The sequence below is a fragment of the Eurosta solidaginis genome, chromosome 3 (assembly GCF_040869045.1).
Source record: "Eurosta solidaginis isolate ZX-2024a chromosome 3, ASM4086904v1, whole genome shotgun sequence".
NCBI classification, from domain to species: Eukaryota; Metazoa; Arthropoda; class Insecta; order Diptera; family Tephritidae; genus Eurosta; species Eurosta solidaginis.
Genome location: NC_090321.1, coordinates 64,573,340 through 64,592,545, shown reverse-complemented (window position 1 = coordinate 64,592,545; position 19,206 = coordinate 64,573,340). Strand labels below are relative to the sequence as shown.

General features: G+C 40.0%; 1 protein-coding gene across 1 annotated transcript in view; it reads right to left on the bottom strand.

The window, feature by feature from the left end:
* Nucleotides 1-9,799, bottom strand: part of LOC137243847 (proteasome-associated protein ECM29 homolog) — a 47,543-nt gene extending 37,744 nt beyond the window's left edge. Inside the window, exons 1-8 of the mRNA XM_067772054.1 lie at nt 9,691-9,799; nt 9,454-9,584; nt 9,154-9,386; nt 8,855-9,098; nt 5,465-5,868; nt 4,914-5,390; nt 4,569-4,842; nt 4,328-4,505 (exon numbers count right to left, since the gene is read on the bottom strand). Of these exons, the coding sequence (XP_067628155.1) occupies nt 4,328-4,505; nt 4,569-4,842; nt 4,914-5,390; nt 5,465-5,868; nt 8,855-9,098; nt 9,154-9,386; nt 9,454-9,584; nt 9,691-9,772 (2,023 nt within the window). The 5' untranslated portion in view covers nt 9,773-9,799. The remainder of the gene's footprint in view (nt 1-4,327; nt 4,506-4,568; nt 4,843-4,913; nt 5,391-5,464; nt 5,869-8,854; nt 9,099-9,153; nt 9,387-9,453; nt 9,585-9,690) is intronic.
* Between the last annotated feature and the right edge of the window lie 9,407 nt (nt 9,800-19,206).

The following is a 19,206-nucleotide window of genomic DNA, read 5'->3' as shown; positions in this document are numbered from 1 at the left end:
ATTCAACAGTTTAGCGATTCGAATGTTAGCAGAAGGTTTGGAATAAGCGGAATTTCCCTAAATTCGTTACAATTGGTGTCAGAAGAGGCATTGTTGAATAAATTCCGAAAATTTCGAATACAACTTGGACATGGCAAGGTTGAGTGAATTGAAGATCCAGCAACTGAAAAAGGAGTTGGAGAACCGTGGATTGAATACAACCGGAAAATCGAACTTCAAGCACGGCTACGCGAGGTTATGGAGTCGGAAGGAATTAATGTGGACGAGTATGTCTTTCATCCTGATGGGGACGAGACATTAACAAGAACGGAAGAGAAAAACGAAACAATGCAGACAATGGCGAACCCAAACTTGAACATGATATTGGCTGCAATATCGCCACAAATGTCCGAAATGACATCACAAATCTCCACCAACATGTCATCGCAACTGGAATCACAGGAGACACGTATAACACCCAAGATGGAATCACAGGAAATACAAATTTCATCACAGCTGGAAGAACAAAAGTCATATGACAACTCAACTGAGAGAACAAGAGCCACGCATAACAGTACAACTAGAAGCACAAGAGGCGCGTATATCATCAAAACTCGAAGCGCGCATGGGCGAAAAAATAATGCAGTTTGAAGAAAAATTCGAGGCGGGATGGATGCTTTGAGAGGTCGTATACAGGAATTGCAACTTAATCGCCCGGCTGCTTGAAGATAAAAACTCCACCTTTTGACGGTTCTGTTCCTTTCCAGGTCTTTAAGCTACACTTTGAGAAGACCGCAGCAGTGAACAACTGGAATGCAGAAGATAAAATTGCTGCACTATTCGTAGCGTTGAAAGGACCTGCTGCTGAGATCTTACAGACTATTCCAGAGCACGAACGGAATAGTTATGAAGCATTGATGGGCGCACTAGAGAGGCGACACGGAACCGAGCATAGGAGACAGATATAACAAATGGAGTTACTGAACCGCTTCCAGAGGCCTGGTGAAACATTGCAAGAGTTCGCGTCGGATGTTGAAAGGCTGGCACAGTTAGCGAATGCGGAATACACCGAAAGGGTAAAAATCTAGAGCTTTATTAAGGGAATACGGGATGTCGAAACGAAGCGAGCAACATACGCAAACCCAAAACCTACATTCACAGAAACGGTATCACATGATCTTATTCAGGAAACAGCATCGCTTCTGTGTAAGCCAGCTTTCAAAGCACGCCGTGTGGAGGTAGAAAAGACAGACTGGGTGAACACAATATTGGAGGCACTGAAAGGATCGCAAAAGCGGAGTGAAAGAGTTTTCAAATGCGGGAAGCCAAGTCACATTGCACGTCATTTCGATCTTGATCCTAGTGGTTTCAAGGGCATGGGTGGTCTTAAGAACAAAGCTGGAAGAGATGAGCAAGAGCGAGTCAGATGTAAAGATCGAAAACTTGCCCCGCTATTGAATGTCCTGTGATATCTATCTCGCAAATTGGAAGAAAATGGAGCAGTCTTACCGTCAAAGGAAATGTGGATGGCAAGGAGCGTGTAATGACTGTAGATACGGGCGCATCTCATTCTTTAATTCGATCTGATTTGGTCAACGAGAGATTAAAGCCATTACCTGGAGCAAGATTGCGTACGGTTACTGGCGAGTATAACCAAGTCCAGGGAGAAGTGGTATGTGAAGTCTTAATTGGAATACTCACGGTTGTACACAAATTGGTTGTGGCAGAGATTGTTGATGAAGTCATATTGGTAGTGGACTTCTTAGTTGACATTGACATCAGGATCGACATGCAGAGAAGGATTATGCGCTATAAGAACAAAGATGTGCCACTTACCTCAGTTTGGAGAAAGGGTTCAGCCAGTAAGCGAGTGCTGGTGGTGGAGATTCAACAGAGACCACAAAAGTCAAAGAAAGTAAATCGGGCAAAGGTTGATGGAACGAATGGTACGCGCGAGAAAAACACTGGCGTTGGCAAACCATAATTAGCGCACTAAAACGAACGAAAGAATATTTCCCAGAAAGAATACAAGGGTTGTTTAAGCCAGGGCGCATCACTGTTGTGAAACGTCAGAACGATACTGATTATGCGAAGCCAATCTGTCAAGCTCAAGTTCTTCAAAGTTGTCCAGTGGCCAAACAAGAGAGTGTGAGGGAACGAACCATGATAACGAGTAGTAAGACGAAACACAGGTACGACGAGAACAATAATTCGGAAGGTTTCTTGCAGGGAGATTTGGTACTGTTATACAACCCTCACCGGCGGAAAGGTGTTCCATCCAAATTTCGGTACAGTTGGGAAGGCCCACACCAAGTTGTGAAGCGAGTCAATGATGTCATCTACCGCATACAAACAATTGGGAAACCACGAAATAGAAGGGTGGTTCATTTGGAGAGACTAGCAGCGGCTGGAGAGATTTGTCTGATCGGGACGATCAGACTTAGGTGGAGGGCAGTGTGACGAATATTAGTGACACTAAGTGATACTCACATCACTAATCTGAAACTAAGTAAATAAAGCCACAACAACAATAAATCAAGCTACCATACTTGTATGTACGTAAACAAATTAATCATTATGTCTCCAGACTATGTGCGTACACGCAGCGGAGAGAAACGCACTAACACATGCATATATCTTATTTGAGATGTTCACAAAAGTAGAAGATACAGCAGAAGGCGAAACGTCTAGACTTTAGTAGAAATATGCGAATGAAGCGACGGAGAGTATAAAAGCAGCGCAAGCTGAGTAATCAGTAATTAGTGTAATTTAAACACGCAATTAGTTGTGAAGTAAGAGTTATTTTGAAGTACTCTCAAAGTAGTCTAATAAAGACCATTTTGCATTACTGAATATTGGAGTTATTTATTCAACAGTTTAGCGATTCGAACGTTTGCAGAAGGTTTGGAATAAGCGGAATCTCCCTAAATTCGTTTCAATATGTAAGCACACTTTTATACGCCTTAGCACCTTTCAACGGAAAAGATGTAAGCGTTGCTTTATCTAATCTATAGTAATGTACATCTGAATAGCGCTCCATGGAGTTCATCTTGTGTTTCGCCTCTAGAAGCGAGTTGGCAAGATGTTAAGCAAATAAGCTGCATCATTGAAAAGGATAAGCCAATGTCTTGCAAGAATAATTTGTAAAATACTTTAGCTTTTCCTTCGAAATCCAAAAGGGAAGATATGGCTCGTTTCATAGCAGTTGTCGGGATATTCCGACGAGGAGCTAACGTTGAGCTTTCCATGCTGGAAGTATCCTCGAAGGGCTTCCCCTACTTCTGCTGAAGCGCACCCGGAAAAATGTTCAACAATCCCATATAAAAAAATGGTATGCAATCATCCAGCTGGCAATGCTGTCTATGCATTGGAGAAAAGCTTCTGTAAGAGCTTCTTGTTTATTTTTTTGCTACACAGCTCTTTGTCTCGCTGACCAAGTCTGGTCCTTACTAAATATTTATCAAAATAAAAGATGGACTGTATGTATCCATTATAAACTTCCAAAAACTTAGGTGATATTGAAAAAAGTAATTAAGTCATTTTCATTTTAGCTTAATGCCACAACCAGCATTTTTGCAAAAGCTCTATAATACTACCTTCTCTATAATACTAGCTTCTCAAAACCTGTACAATACTAGAGCTCAACATTAAAGAGCACAACGAAATGCTGAACAGGCAGTTCTTGCTAAATTGTCACAAACCAGGTCATCCTAGCAAACCACTGCTTGTTCTACGCCTCAACGGGGATTAAGGGAACATCTCCATAAGCACTATAACGAGATCCGGCACCTGCCAACACAGCCGTTTGCTCCAGACAAGCATAAGGAGGCCCTAAGCCCAATTCACACAGAATGGGTAAACGCTTTTGCCAGGCCGCGCCCGGTGAACCCTGTTATAAATATGCAATATCCTACCCTCGCAGAAGAAGAAAGCACACTACCAAGGTAGACACGAGTCAGCCTGGCCCAACTTCGTTCTGGATACTTTAACAGGTTAAACTCTTACTTGTCCAGAATCAACCCCGACATACATACGTAATGTATGTCCTGCATGCGATGTGTCCCCATAAGACACCAACCATCTTTTCGATTTTAATGTGTAACCTACGCATCTAACACCAATCTCCGCCCCTGTTGAAACTGCCAGTTTCCTTGGAGACCCGTTAGGGGACTTTGATGACAATTTGTGAGTGGTCGTCCCCATTGAATGGGGCGAAGCACTGTTAACACAACAACAACAACTAGCTTCTGAATTAAGTTAAAAGTCATCTCATAGGGTGTGGACGGTTACCCCGGGCATCCACCGAAAATTTAAAGAAAAAACTTTCTGAAATTATATCTTTACTCACTTCTTTTCGCTTCAACGAAGTGCTTCACAAACTGCGCATACTGATACAATTCATTTTGTTCGCTCTTCTCGTAGTTGTCTGCAATATAAGTTTTCAATTTGCTTGCCGACTTTTCATCACCTGGCGCAGAACGAGTTCCAGCTGAATACCAAAGACAAAGACGCAAATAGTCCAGAATCTATGCGATAGAAAAACATATATTTTTAACTATTGACTGCAGTTTTAAAGCGAACTCAATTACCTCCTCGTACACAGTTAGACTAAAAGCCAATTTGACATTACCAATAGACACACATCCATAATTCTTTGATAAACGTCTCTCAGCCATCTGACTTACATGCTGCATCATCGATTTAAAACTAGGCAGCACAATAGGACGACGCTCAGCTGAAAGCTGATTGAAATTTTCGTTTGGTTCGTTAGCATGCTCGACGGAATAAATTAAATTATAATCCACGTGATCTTTCTTAGAAACTCCATACAAATAAGTGGTCACATTATCATGCAAATGATTACTAAATGAATTAAGAAATAGAAAATTGGGATAATTGTTTATACTAAAATTGACGAACAAATTTTCACACACCGTTCGCCTGCAATCAATAACAACAAAAGTCTTGCTGGAGCATAGTATTCCGGATAGCATGTGGTGAGAAAAACGCTTGTTGCATTTTGCACAATTTGCTGTTTTGATTCAACATTATCTGATAGCATAGCTAACAACAAATGTTGCTGCCCACTCAACTGCACAGTCTCTTCCAGATTACTCTCTCCCTCAGCAGCTGGTGATTTGGATTTCCAGGCAAAAGCTGGCGCCATTGCAACTAAAGCATCACGTATAGATGATTGTATATCCGCTGCTGCATTTGCCAAATGTTTAAAAAATACCAATACCACTTTTAAATCTTGATTAACTACATCCGGGCAAGTGCGTGCCAATTGCGCCAAAGCTGATAGTGCTGCATTTTGTACATCATGCGGTTCGGTCGATTCACGGCCACCAACTTTGACGAGACCATTAAGTAAAACTTTTGCCACTTTTGAAACGATCACAATTGGTCCGCTATTTGGAAAAATTAGATGGAAAAAAACGTTGTGCATATTTGTACGAGAACACTCTTATGAGTAATTACTTACTCTTTAATAAGATTTTCTGCAAACTGCAATGCCAGTACTTTACATTTCTGATTTGTATTCTCACCAAATAGCCCCTCGAATATCACTTGTATACCTTTGGGCGTGTTGATACCCTTACCACGACATTTAATTAAATATTGCAACAATTTCTGACGTACGCGTGCACAGCACGGCATGGTCTTGCGTTCGACATCCTGACTATTGTTGCCACAAAATAAAGTATAGAGTGGCGCAGTTACCTGTGGATCAGCAAAATCAAGTGCAGTGCAAGCTTTGCTTAATTCGGCTATTGCCGGTGTAGCTACGCTAAAACGTGTATCAGATGAAGCTAAAACCAGTAAAATGAATGATTCAATGTCCTTGAAGAGACCGGCACAAATAAGACGAACTATGCCTTTTTTGATCTGGAAGAAGATAAATATTTTTAAAAGATGATTATGATATGCCTTGATGATACTTCACTATCCTACAAAGCGGGAAAGGAAGCTTATCATTCCAATAATTTGTGCCTAAGACCACATTTCGAACAACTGCAATATTTAACTTGCCACCCACAAACTGTGTGTCTCTTGCCCTCGCAAAAAACTGAATGCTTTCGCGGAAGTAAACCCAGATCATCTTGATGACTTGGAAATATTCAGCCCAATTCTAAACGAAAATTCCGTGCGAGTTTTTTCCCTTCTCCCATTCCTCGTATTCTAAATAAAAATTCCTTGTGAGTTCTTTCACTTCTCCCTTTCCTCCTATTCTGAACAATGTTCGAAAAAGCGGAAACCGGTTATGGGAGAAAAGTAGGTATTATGAATGTGAGGGAGAGGGAGATTTCTCTGCCATTTCATAGTTTTTTCACTAGTTAAATTAAAGGGAATGCATCAAAATAGTTAAAGGAAATTGGTTCTTTTAAGAAAGAACACTTATTTGTACAAATTTGTGCTAAATTCTGTATTTACATTCTACCACAATATTCTCACTCTTAATACAACAACAACAACAACAACCACAATATTCTTTATTTTAAGTCGAAAAATATATCATAAGCAACGGAAAAGCTCTTCGCATATTTGATGCAGCCATCCAGAAATTGCGCAAGGATTTTTTAAGAAGGCTTAAATAGATTTTGGCATATGGCGAAAGGCGAACTCTACTCGACTTGGCCGCCAGAAAATTGCTTTGCAGAATGAATGCAGGCAACTCCGGCGGATCTGTGATATCCCGCCGGTCTTCTTCTTATGCTCCTCTGTTGATGTTGCTGTGGCACCAATTCATTACTCATTTCAATGAATACCACATGAAATGCAATAATGTGCATTGTTTATACCTTATTTCTTAATTTCAAACAAATTGGCAACAATAATTAAACTTTACAATTTTTTAAACAAAATAAGAAATGCGCAACGAAATTTCAGTTGAAAAAACAGACTTCGAAAATTCGAAATTCCTATTCCCCAATTATTCTTCTCCCTACGAGAAAATTGGAGGAATTTTTCCACGGGAACAAAAAAATCCGCGAGAACAAAATTCCGCGCGAATATTTAGAGTTGGTCTGATTGATTGCATAGCATTGCTACTCGTTCAAGACTCCGCAAACAGGATTATAAAAATAAGCGAAGTGAGATGACGCGAAGGTTTTACGGTGTAAAAAACTCGTTGGCTCGGCGGTCAGGCGAGTACCAGAAGGGTGTAGGAGCGGAGTGGAGCGTTCCCGATGAAATAAAATCAAATATCAGGGAAAGAACTGCTCACTCTCTTAACATTCCAATAAACCTACTGAGAGATTTTTACGGTTACAATACGACAACCGTTTTAACGGTTATGGCCGTCTTCGGTCTGCCAACTGGCGATAATTGGTCACACCAACGGGGTTTATTTATTTATTTTTTTATTAGTCTAGTCTACAATTAGTCTACAAATTTAGAAATTAATCCGACTAAATATAGTAACGATTTAGAGATAAATTACAGAAGCATACAAATTGAACAAAATTATATTATAAAATATGTATATATATTATTAAATCAGTTATTGGGATGGACGTGATGCAGAGCAACGGGAATTGATTATTAGTGCTGTCGGAATGGACGTGATTTTGAGTAGCTGGTGTACATATATTGGACACACAACAAGTAGGGCTGCGATGTGTGGGAGGTTGAAAAGGACGTGATTCCAATCCACCCGCCCAAAATTACTGGAGCTGGTGATAAGACGAGATTTCGAGCAGCTGGTGTGTATTTGACCCACAACAAATAGGGATGCGATGTGTGGGAGGTAGAAAGGACGTGATTCCAAGCCACCCGCCCAAAGTTACTGGAGCTGGTCATAAGAGTGGGAGGTTGGAAAGGATGTGTTTCCAAGCCACCCACCTAAATCATTGTGTTTTTAAGGTAGTCAGCAGATATTTTTTTATTACGTGAAGGGAGTCACACGTATCAATGTTTTTGCAGTGCTTATTGAAGTCAGTACACAGACAACGAAGAGGTTCGTGTATTTCAAAATTCGATCTGCATGTGCTTATATGAAGCGGTTGAAAATGTCTAGATGGTCTAAAGGGAACATTAAATAAAATTTCACCAAGCAGAAAAGAGCTATTTACCGTCCCTCTTATAAGTTTTAAATCGTTTTCCACCTGGTCCTTCCAGGGGAGTGGAGGCCGCCCTATCCTTCTGCTCCATAGGCGGGTTCCAAAAAAAATACTTTCTTGTAATGACGACAATGCTGAACGGCTGAAGAACTAGTAGCAAAACTGAGGAAAAAACATTAAATTAATATAATTAGAAGATGAAAGGTGTAATTTTCACAGATTAGGCATGGAGGTGGGGTTGTGGGAGGGCCCAACATATTAAATGGGGTTACACTGAAATGAAATCCCGAGTCGCTCCGGTACATAGAACCGGCTGCCTTGGAAATCCACCCTTTAGGCCCGCTCTGATTGTTGTTATTATTGAGCTTGTTCTTCGCCAAGCTTAATAGGTATATTAATTCATTTGGTAACTTGACGGATTAACAGAAGCAGAAGTAGCTCTCCTATTACTCTCTACTTCTACCCAGTATCTTTCGCATTGACAGAGCACTTAAAAGCTTCAAAAAAATTTGGTTGAATCAAAAGTGTATTAATAGGGACAAGTGAAGACAAACGGTGGGCGATATATTGCCCGTACCACAAATAATTCCCAATGTACTGTCATTATAACACCCCACTGTCAAGCATTATACACTAGCAGCAGAGTGAAACTTTACAATTGAAAAACGGCCGGATATTCGGACCAAGGTTCCCACTTTGTAAACTCTTGAAAAACTTTCCGGGAAGTTTTTGCCGTTGAAACGATGCAAAAATGCAAGCCTTTTCAATCATACAATTATTAACATGCCTATAGCAAATACGCATATACAAACCTTCTCTAGATCTTCAGCTTTCCAATTGCTGGTCACAGCACGTTTAAAAGAATATGGACTCATGCCGGGTGGTACGTCTTGATCTTGTGTGACGCCATACGGTAATAGCAGAACATCTTGCAACAATTGAAGAAAGCTTCTGCGTATGGCAGGTTTATCGTCCAACTTTAAAACTTCATTCCTGCGTGCTGGATCATCTGGAAGTTTGATGTCACCCAAAATAGGAAGAACAAGCATGAAAAGCCTGGAGGGATAGACGTGTTTTTACTCGATTTAAAATTATTTAGCATATTACACACTTATCACGATAATTATCAAGTTTCTCTTCACACACTAGAACTTTGGGCAACAATGCGCTCTGCTGTTCAATCTTCAAACGTGGAAAACCCATTGTAATAAAAATGATGGCGAAATTGAGCAAGAATGGTGAATTTCCAGAATTTGCATATTGATCCAATAATAGCTCCACCGGTATTTGCACTAGTGGACGCGACGTAACGCGCCTTTTGATATGAGTCAGCACTTCAACGACCTGAGTAGAAATTTGTAGAGTATTTTTAAATGATTCTTTATATATTCAAAAATGCATTGTTATTAACCTTTGTCCGCACGGCATCGTGTGGCGATGTGATTTTCAATATCACCGGCGTCAGAAAGCGTCCAACAATAGCCTCCAAATTCTCATCGCTGTCGGCACATCCCAACCGCAGCAGCACGCGCTCCAATAATTCTATGAAGCACCGCACAATTAAGTAGCAAAATGTATTATTTTACACACATACTTTTAGGTTTTGTTATGTTCAAATAATTTAAAAAATAATATTAATATTTCTTACCAATTTCTTCAGCTGGTGTTGATGACATTTTTTTTATTATGCGCTTTCTGTTCGCATTCGTCTGCTTTTGGCTGTCAAACATTTTCAATTTACTTTTTTTGTTTATTTACATTTTGCCTGCTGATTCCAATTGGAGTCAGTGCTGCCAGCACTCCATGGAATATAACAAAATATTTGTTTATAATAATCAAAATTGGATCATATATTTTATTCTTACTTACTTAATTGACGCTTAACCGTTTAAACGGTTATGGCCGTCCAACAATGCGCGCTAGTCGCACCTCTCACGATATTTATGGACACGTATTGGCAGTCGACCCTGTTCTAGACTTCTACCCCATTTTCTCTCAAGCGATATACACGCAACTGTCAAACTATTTCCAAAATTAATTAAATATTATATATATATACATATAATTAAAAAAAAAATTAAATGACCAATTTGCCTTGGATATAAAAACAAGGAAGAAGATTTAGAAGAAGAATATCAAACTTGGAATTTTTGTGAAGAACTAATTCTACAATAACATATTTGGATTATTTTTCGAGTTTGAAGAATTACCTGGCATAGGAATCAAACTTTCCAGCCATTATATCAAATCTTAAAAAAAAAATAATAAGTTTTGGATCTGAGTACTATTTGTCGCTAGTTTCAGAACTATTATGATTTAAAAAATTTAAGAAAAAACAACTTTTTAAAAATAAGCTTTTATTACTGGTTAATAAAACTAACTAAAAAGTAAATAAAATTAAAGAAAGAAAACTTTTTAAAAAAAGCTTTTATTATTGGTTAATAAAATTAACTAAAAAGTAAAAAATAAATTGACTGTAAAGAAATATAACACTTTATAAGTTCATTTTAACCTTAACCTTTATTAGAACAATTAGAAGTGTGTTATAAACTGTCAGATTTAATAATCTAGGTGTAAAGTTTTAATGTTAAAAATATATAATTATGTACAATATGGAATTTTTTTATCGCATACGAAGAAGCCTAATTATCGTTAAAGGTTACAATGAACTTATAAATTTATTTTTTACTTTTTAGTTAATTTTATTAACCAATAATAAAAGCTTATTTTTAAAAAAGTTTTTCTTTTTCTTTAATTTTATTTTTTACTTTTTAGTTCGTTTTATTAACAAGTAATAAAAGCTTGTACTTAGAAAAGCTTTTTTCTTAAATTTAATTTAAATATCAATTTTTTTTAATTTTAGTAGGGTAAAATATTGTTTAAATTAGTTATGTAATCTTTTCTTAGTTATATGTAACGTTTCTCATCCTATCCGTTTCTTTTAATGCATCAACATTACAAGGTTTCGTTGAAGTCAACTTTAACCAGTCAAGTTCTTCGATTCGAGTGTTAACTAACTTAAAATCATATTTTATTGTGACTTTGCATATATCACGTTCAGTTTACAACTACTCATTGCAGATCTCTGCTCTGTTTTAAAATAAAATTCCAACTTTCGCTTAGCTAAAATTCCATCGTCAAAAATCTGTAAAACAAAATCAAGTGCGCAGAAAAGTATGCAACATTTAGCGATAACATCTAACTTCTACGATTGTTGCATGAACAAACAAAGCGAAGTTACCTGCGTTCTTAAGGACTTAGGCTTTTATGCCAAGGTGAGCACAAATCTTTACCGATAACTCTGTTATCGATTAATTTATCGAATTCTCGCATAGTAATATTGCATTGTCGTCGGAGTTATACATGCGCTCAATCGGACACCGTGAAATGTATCAAATTTAACTTGCAAGATTTGATTACAACAACAGCCAAGTGAAACTAATAGCGTTTTCTTTTCTGAAATAAATTGTTGCCTAAGTAAATGGTAACGCCTTAATAGAGTTACTCCTACCCCAGAAAATGTTCAACATTTATAGTGCATACAAAGAACATTTCAACTCACCATATTCATTCATATTAACAGAGTATATGTGGAACTTAAGAGCGAGTTGAGAGTTTCTCAGAGTTGCACTGCCACACCGCCATTTTATACAGGGTAAAAGTGTGACGCTTTTGGGTTGCGAGCAGGCAACAATTTTCACAAAAGAACAAACTATCCCGTAAAGGTGTTACATGTTTTTCAGAATAGAACAACAACCCTTGCGCGGCGTACAAAAAGCGTAACACTTTAGCCAGAAAAGAAAACGCTATAAATAAAAGCTTATAAAAATGGGTTCCGATCACAGAGCGTAACACGTAATATAGGCCCAGGTTATAATCTGGACTGATAATAAACGACCAATCATTCCAAGAAAGATGTCTCGATCTCTGTATCAATAGTGTGAAGGCGGAAATAAAAAACTAAACGCGAAATGCACCGAATCCCTGGACAGCATTTTGCTTACAAAAATTACAAGAAAAACTTTTCATAGTTCCTCTAAATAAATGGGAGATGGTAGCTCTAGGCAATTAATTTGCTTTTTCTTGCTTAAAGCCGGAGTCATTGGTGCCGTATGTCCATGGTTCAACTATATACAGGTTGGCTCATCTGTAAAGCAACAAAATATGTCTGTTCAAATTGTCAAAATCTGTGTATTGGTGTTGGTGCGAATGGTATGGAATGGAAACATAAAACTTAGCAATTTTTGTATGTGTAAGTAAAATGTTGCCAATGTGTTGGTTTCATTTTGAGTTTAACATCTCCTTTTGACAATCCCTTCGACCATGCAATGACATAAATAAAATCAGCTGATGAGATGAGCCAACCTGTACATAATTCAACCATGCGTATGTCGTATCGCTGTAACCGTATCCCTAACGTTATCAGCTGTTTATCGTTACGACGGTAAACCAAAACCCAATTGGTTGGCTACGATATGGTTACGACCTTAGCGGCACCAATAATCGATTGCATTGATTCTCATAAGTTTGGTCGAATCAGCTGTTATAAGGTTACCGATACGGTTACCGATAAAGCACCAATGTCTCCAGCTTAAAGGGCGAATTAATGGTGACTTATAACCATAAAGCCATAACCAAATAAATCAGCTGATCGAACCTACCTTATGGAAAGGAATGTAATCGATTAATGGTGCCATACCATAACGCTAACGCCATAGCCAATCAATTGGTTTTTGGTTCCTAGCCATATCCATAACCTAAAAATATTTTAGTTGGTGAATTTTATAACTTTTTGTAGATTTTCTTCATTGTTTTGGATACGTTATGACTCAGATACTTATTTTTTGTCGAATATGTTTGTAATTTTTTGCGTTTTCTTCATTTTTATGATTTTTAGGTTAAGGCACCATTAATCGATCACATTGAGATGGTTATGGATATGGGTATGGTTACGACTATGGCGTTAGGGTTAAGGAAGTTTAATTTGGCTTTAAGCTCCACTTACAATAGAATTGCTAAAATAATTAGCGAACGTACGAATCTGGAGTTTTTGCATAAAACAAGGTTCGGTTTCTATATTCCTGCAGTAAAAATAAACAGCAGAAACAGCGGCATTAAGGAAAATGCTGTCTTGGGAAAAGATAGCCCAGGGACTGATATTTAACAACTTATTTTTTGGGATTCGGAATTAATGGCAGTTGTTTTATGACCATAGTACCAAATCCAAATGGTCTAAATTATTGTTTCATTTCACATGTTCCTACGTTATTCACAGTTGCTCTGTTATTCAATTATTTTTAAATTCTGTTATTTCTCGTAAAAATGTTAATTTTCAAAGTTTTTTGTTCAATTCAGTTTTTTTTGGCAGTATACTTACTTACTTACTTAATTGGCGCTTAACCGTTTAAGCGGTAATGGCCGTCCAACAGGGCGCACCAGCCGCTCCTCCTTTCTGCCAAACGGCGCCAATTGGTCACACCAAGGGAGTTTAAATCGTTTTCCACCTGGTCCTTCCAACGGAGTGGGGGCCGCCATCTACCTGTTCTTCCATAGGCGGGTTCCGATAGAAACACTTTCTTGGCCGGAGCGTCATCTTTCATTCGCATAACTTGGCCTAGACAGCGCAGCCGCTGCGTTTTAATTCGCTGGACTATGTTGATATCTGCGTATATCTCGTACAGCTCATCGTTAAATCTTTATCGGCACTCGCAATCGCCAACGCGTAGAGGTCCATAAATCTTTCGAAGAACCTTTCTCTCGAAAACTCTCAGAGCCGCTTCATCTGTTGTTGCATGGTCCATGCTTCTGCACCATATATCAAGACGGATACGATATTGGCAGTATGCCAGGCACAAATTCATAAGTTTTCCATTTACATGTAGTCAAATATACTTGTCATTAAATTTGGTTTTTAAATGGCACCACGCCAGGCACAATCCGTTGTTCACAGTAGCTCGAATTCGCTCATTCAGACTTCTTTTCAACCTTCGTTTTAATTGATTACAAATACTTTTTATTTCGCACAAAACTTTTTACCACTTCATGTTGGGAGGACAAGAGCAATCCTTAAGACAGGCTTAAGGATGTTTTGCCCTTCGCAACTACACAAGTTTACAAACCGGGGAGTGCAACGCTGTCCCTGCAGCATGTTTTTTGTTTACAGGCAAACTTACCCTTTAGACGGTTATAGGGATTCAGCAGGGAGCCCCAGACGCTTCTTTTTTGAGTGAACTGGCGCCAATTTATCACACCAAAGAAATTTAAATCGTTTTCTACCTCATCCTTCAAACGGAATTAAAGTAGACCACTTCCTTTGCTTTCATAGGCGGATTCGAATAAGGATGCTTTTTTAGCCGAAGCATCATCCTTCATTCGCATAGCATGAAGTAGCAGCTGTATTGTAAGTCGCTCGACTATGTTGGAATCTGCATAATGCTCGTACAGTTCATCATTATATCTTCTTCGGTACTCGCCGTCACCAAAGCGTAGAGGCTCTTAAATCTTTCGAAGCACTTTTCACTCAGAGCCGCTGCATCTGATGTTGCTTGATCCATGCTTTTGCACCATATAGCAGAACGGGTACGATCAGTGGCTTGTAGAGCGTGCTTATCGTTTGCCGGGCTTTACTGTACGATTCGCCTGCCTAGTCTAAAGTGGCATTTATTTGCAAGAGTAATTGTTCGCTGAATATTAAAGATGTGGTTTTTGTTTGTGTTAAGGCTGTTTCCCAACAAATCGAAGTTTTTTTTCTATTTCGAAATTATGGCTGCCAACAGTGGCTTGGTTGCCAAGGTGCAAGGTCTTTGTTTGATGACAGCAGGTACTTTGTTTTGTTCTCACTCACCATTCAACCGATCTTTTTCGCTTTTTTTCCAGCTTGGATTAAGCAGAAATTACGGCGCGGGTGATCAGGTAGATGATGTCAATGTCGTCAGCATACGCAAGTAATTGCATGCTCTTATAGATTTTTTTTCAAGAAAGGTTAAGTTTTGCAGCTAGTATAATCTTCTCCAGCATCTAATTAAAGAAATTGCACGGGGGTCGCCTTGTATGAAGGCTCGTTTTGTTTCGAACGACTCGGAGAGGTTCTTACCAATTCTGACTTAGCTTATGATGTCGCTCAACGATATTTTGTACAGCCGTATAAGCTTTGCTGGTTAGCCAAATTCACAAATTCAGACATAGCGGTATATAGGCAGCTGCTTTTCGTGCTGTCGAAGGCTGATGTAAAATCGGCGAAGAGGTGATGTATGTCAATTATTTTTCCATGTTTTGTTTACGATTTGCCGCATATTGAAATGCTGGTCAATGGTAAATGTACGACTAATAAGGTCCAATACGCTTGACTGATAAGGAAAGAGAAAACAATAGTGGCCACTTAGTAGTAAGTAGTCTCTTGAGATGCTTTATGATACACATTTTCTATCGCGAACGGATACGGAGGAGCTGGGAGACAACGTATACATTTTCAATACGCAGGGAACAATACCATCGTTGGTGACCAATGAAAAAACACCCTCTGTTATCATTACGACAAAGCCCTCAGAGGGTAGAGGGACTTAGAATATTCCTGTAGAAAGTTGATGGCATACAAAAACCGAGTAACTTGGGATAGTATCATATCGTGCTAGTGTCGCATTTGTGGCCTGGAAAAGGACTGCCCACATCCGCAAAACTTTCCTTAACGTTCGGGGAGTATTATTGTGGTTGCAACAACAACACCAACCAATACCAAAATTCATTACGCTGTTTAAGGTTATCTATGTTGGAATCTTCTCGTGCAATTGGGATAAGCTTTGCCATACTACAAATGGCAGGTAAATATATGTGAAATAATCCTCCAGATTTGCAGAAAGCGGAAGCGCATTCCTCCCTTTTGGAATATCTGTAGCTCATTTTTTTTTATTCTCCATGCCAATTGCGGCAGGAATGATCACCTGGACTCCAAAGATCATATGACTAAAGACCATCCTAGAAATACTAACAGATGCGTAAATGAAGTATAATATCCACCAAAAACTTTTCTCACGTATGCATGCTCCGTTTTAATCAATCTCTAATGGGCCATTCGCTTCAGGATGTACATACCTGGTCATCTGACCTTCAACGGGGATCTTGTTTTGTATGATAAGAAACATAAGGATATGTATCGATCGCAGGGCCTAAGCTGGGAGAGGTAATCGTAAATGAGCAACACTGCATAAACAAAATTTTCGTGTAAACTCAACGAGAAGAGAATGGTGAAAATGGCATTAGATATAAGTACGAAAATAATGGAATGAACGTTGCGAACATCGTCCTATCTCTTAAACTGGTTATTAACAGCATTTTGAGAGAGCCTCGCTTATGGTGAGGTCCGTGTTTAGTGTGCAGCAACACAAAACAAAAGAGTACTTACGAAACAATCAGAAGTGGTATTATTACTGTCACAAGCTTGAAAACCACCTCGATAGCAGCTTTGTATGGCACTCTGCATCGCCAACCCACATAACAATGGCCAATAATCTGGTTTTAACAACTACAAGAAGGCTTAAGTCCTCAGAGCAGCTTAAAAGGAGCCCGAATGGGATCTTGGAGCCATAATGGAGGTAGATCGTTGGCACAAGGTTACGGAAGTAACTGTAGATACGTATAGCCCGAAGGTTCCACGCTAGTGGAAGGGGTACGGTCTGCTGCATACTGTACTTAACCACGCAGAATTAGTCGCTGTCACGAAAGCATCATAAATAACGGAGGATAGATAGATAGATAGATAGATAATTAATTGAGGATCGCACTGCGTCCATTGGTCTATTGTGCCCTCATCTTCTTCACAGCACCTCATCCAAGCCGACCTCCTTGATGAACCCTAACAGTTCACTTAGCTTGAGGGATTTAATGTGAGAAAGCTCTGGCCATGGTGAGCCCGTAAACTTAGCCATGCGTCTTGAGATTGCGTCACATTCCAGGAGGATATGGTCTGCCGTTTCCCCTGATCAATCCCAAAATCGGCATGTGTTGTTCGATAGTATACCCAGTTTCTGCATGTGGCCGTTCAGTCTACAATGTCCTATAAGAATAGCTATTAGGATTCCTAGGTTATATTTTGAGATTCTTATTAATGCCCTATATCGAGATGTGCTATAACGCCCTAACAGTAACGTTCTTCCCTCTTTTACCTTTCTTATACTAATAAATTCCCCCGAAATTCCTGTGGGCCTACGGGCAGGAACGGCTCGGGACCGATGGGTCGTGTCGTTGCTGCCCCTCTGGTCAGGCTATCCGCCTGCTCATTACCCTCAACTCCCCTGTGACCTGGGACCCAGGCTAACAGTAGTTCGTGGTGTGCTCCTAGTTGGTTTAGCTTTTCAATGCACTCAAGGACCAGTGCTGACTTTATTTCGAACGCTGAGATTGCCTTGAGGATGGCCTGACTGTCACTGAGTATGGCGATTGTTTCATTGGAGTATTCGCGCTGGAGGTATAGGTCAGCGCACTGGCTTATGGCGAATAATAACGTAGGATACTTTGATTACCAGTCTGCGGTAGAGGTAATAGTCTCACATAGTAATCTCGATGTACGAATAAGTATAGAGAAATTCGTTTATCTGGCCTAGCAGTCATATAGAAAGTTAGGAAAATACTGGAAAATGGTAAAGGAACTCGCGGTACTCTATATACTGTGATATGGTATTACAAACTGTTGACGTAGTGGCCACACTGACATAATCGGTTTAAGGGCTAGTCGGGGAGATCTCATCGGCAGCGCCTGTACACTTCTAGGTGCGGCTGCAAGCGGGCGTCTGTCTTGGAGCAAGCGGCTCGCTATATAAACGTGCGAGTAATATTTTCAGCCCCGCTGAGCGGGTTGTGCGCTGGGCTTGGGACCCGCCACGTAAAACCATACTCCAATGAAATATACCAACAAGCCTCGGATAAATACACTCTCTATTGATTACGACCATGGCAAACCTTTGAAGGACAATGAATTGAGGGCATGCACCTGGAACGTCCGCTCCCTGAATGGGATTGGTGCAGATTCCCGGCTGGTTGATGTCCTCGTCAAAGCAAAATCTGACATCACCGCCATCCAAGAAATGCGTTGGACGAAGCAAGGAAGAAAGAAGATCAAAAATTGTGACATCTATTGGAGTGGCCATACGAATAACCGCAGTTTCGGCGTCGGATTCGTGGTGTGAGAGAGACTTTGTCCCCAAGTTCTGGCGTTCACGCCTGTGGACGAAAGACGATGAGGTGAAAGACACTTTTTATGAACAATTAGAACGCACATACGAGCGCTGCCCCCGTCATGAAATAAAAGTCGTGCTTGGCGACTTTAACGCCAGGGTGGGCAAAGAAGGTGTTTTTGGCCCTACAGTCGGAAAGTTCAGCCTACACAATGAAACTTCTCCTAACGGACTGAGCCTGACTGACTTTGCCGGTGCTCGAAACATGGTCATATCCAGCACGAGGTTCATGCATAAAAAGATACACCAAGCTACATGGTTGTCTCCTGATCGAAATACTCGCAATCTATCGATCTCGTTGTGATAGACGGACCGCATGCCTCCAGTGTTTTAGATGTGCGCACGATCCGAGGACCTAACATCGACTCGGACCATTATCTCGTTGCAGCCAAAATACGCACCCGCCTCAGCGCGGATAAAACCAAGGAACAAAAACACAAAGAAAGCTAGACGTCGAAAAGCTTCAATCACAACAGGCTGCCAATGATTTCGAAACTCGACTCTCACACCTGCTCTCTGAGAGCACAACTCATCCTGAAGGAATACAGGATCAGTGGGAGCATATCTCCGAAGCACTTCGTACTGCCGCCGAGGAAAAAATTGGTTACCGGCGGAATGCCGCGTTGCAACCGAAAGAAAAGACGCTGCCTACAGGGCTACGTTAAAAGCGAGCGCAACGAGAGGAGTGTGTGAACGCTATCGCGAGTTGAAAAAGGAAGCGAGACGCCTTTTCAGGAAGAAAAAATCAGAAGCAGAAAGGTGTTAGTGCGAGGAACTTGAGCTACTAGCCACCTGGAATAACGCCCCAAAATTTTACCAAAAAATACGGCGACAGACGGGAGGCTTTAAGACCGGGGAAAACTCCTGTAACTTCTAACTGATGTCCAGAGAGTGCTTAGATTATGGAGGGAACACTTCTCTGCTCTCCTAAATGGAGG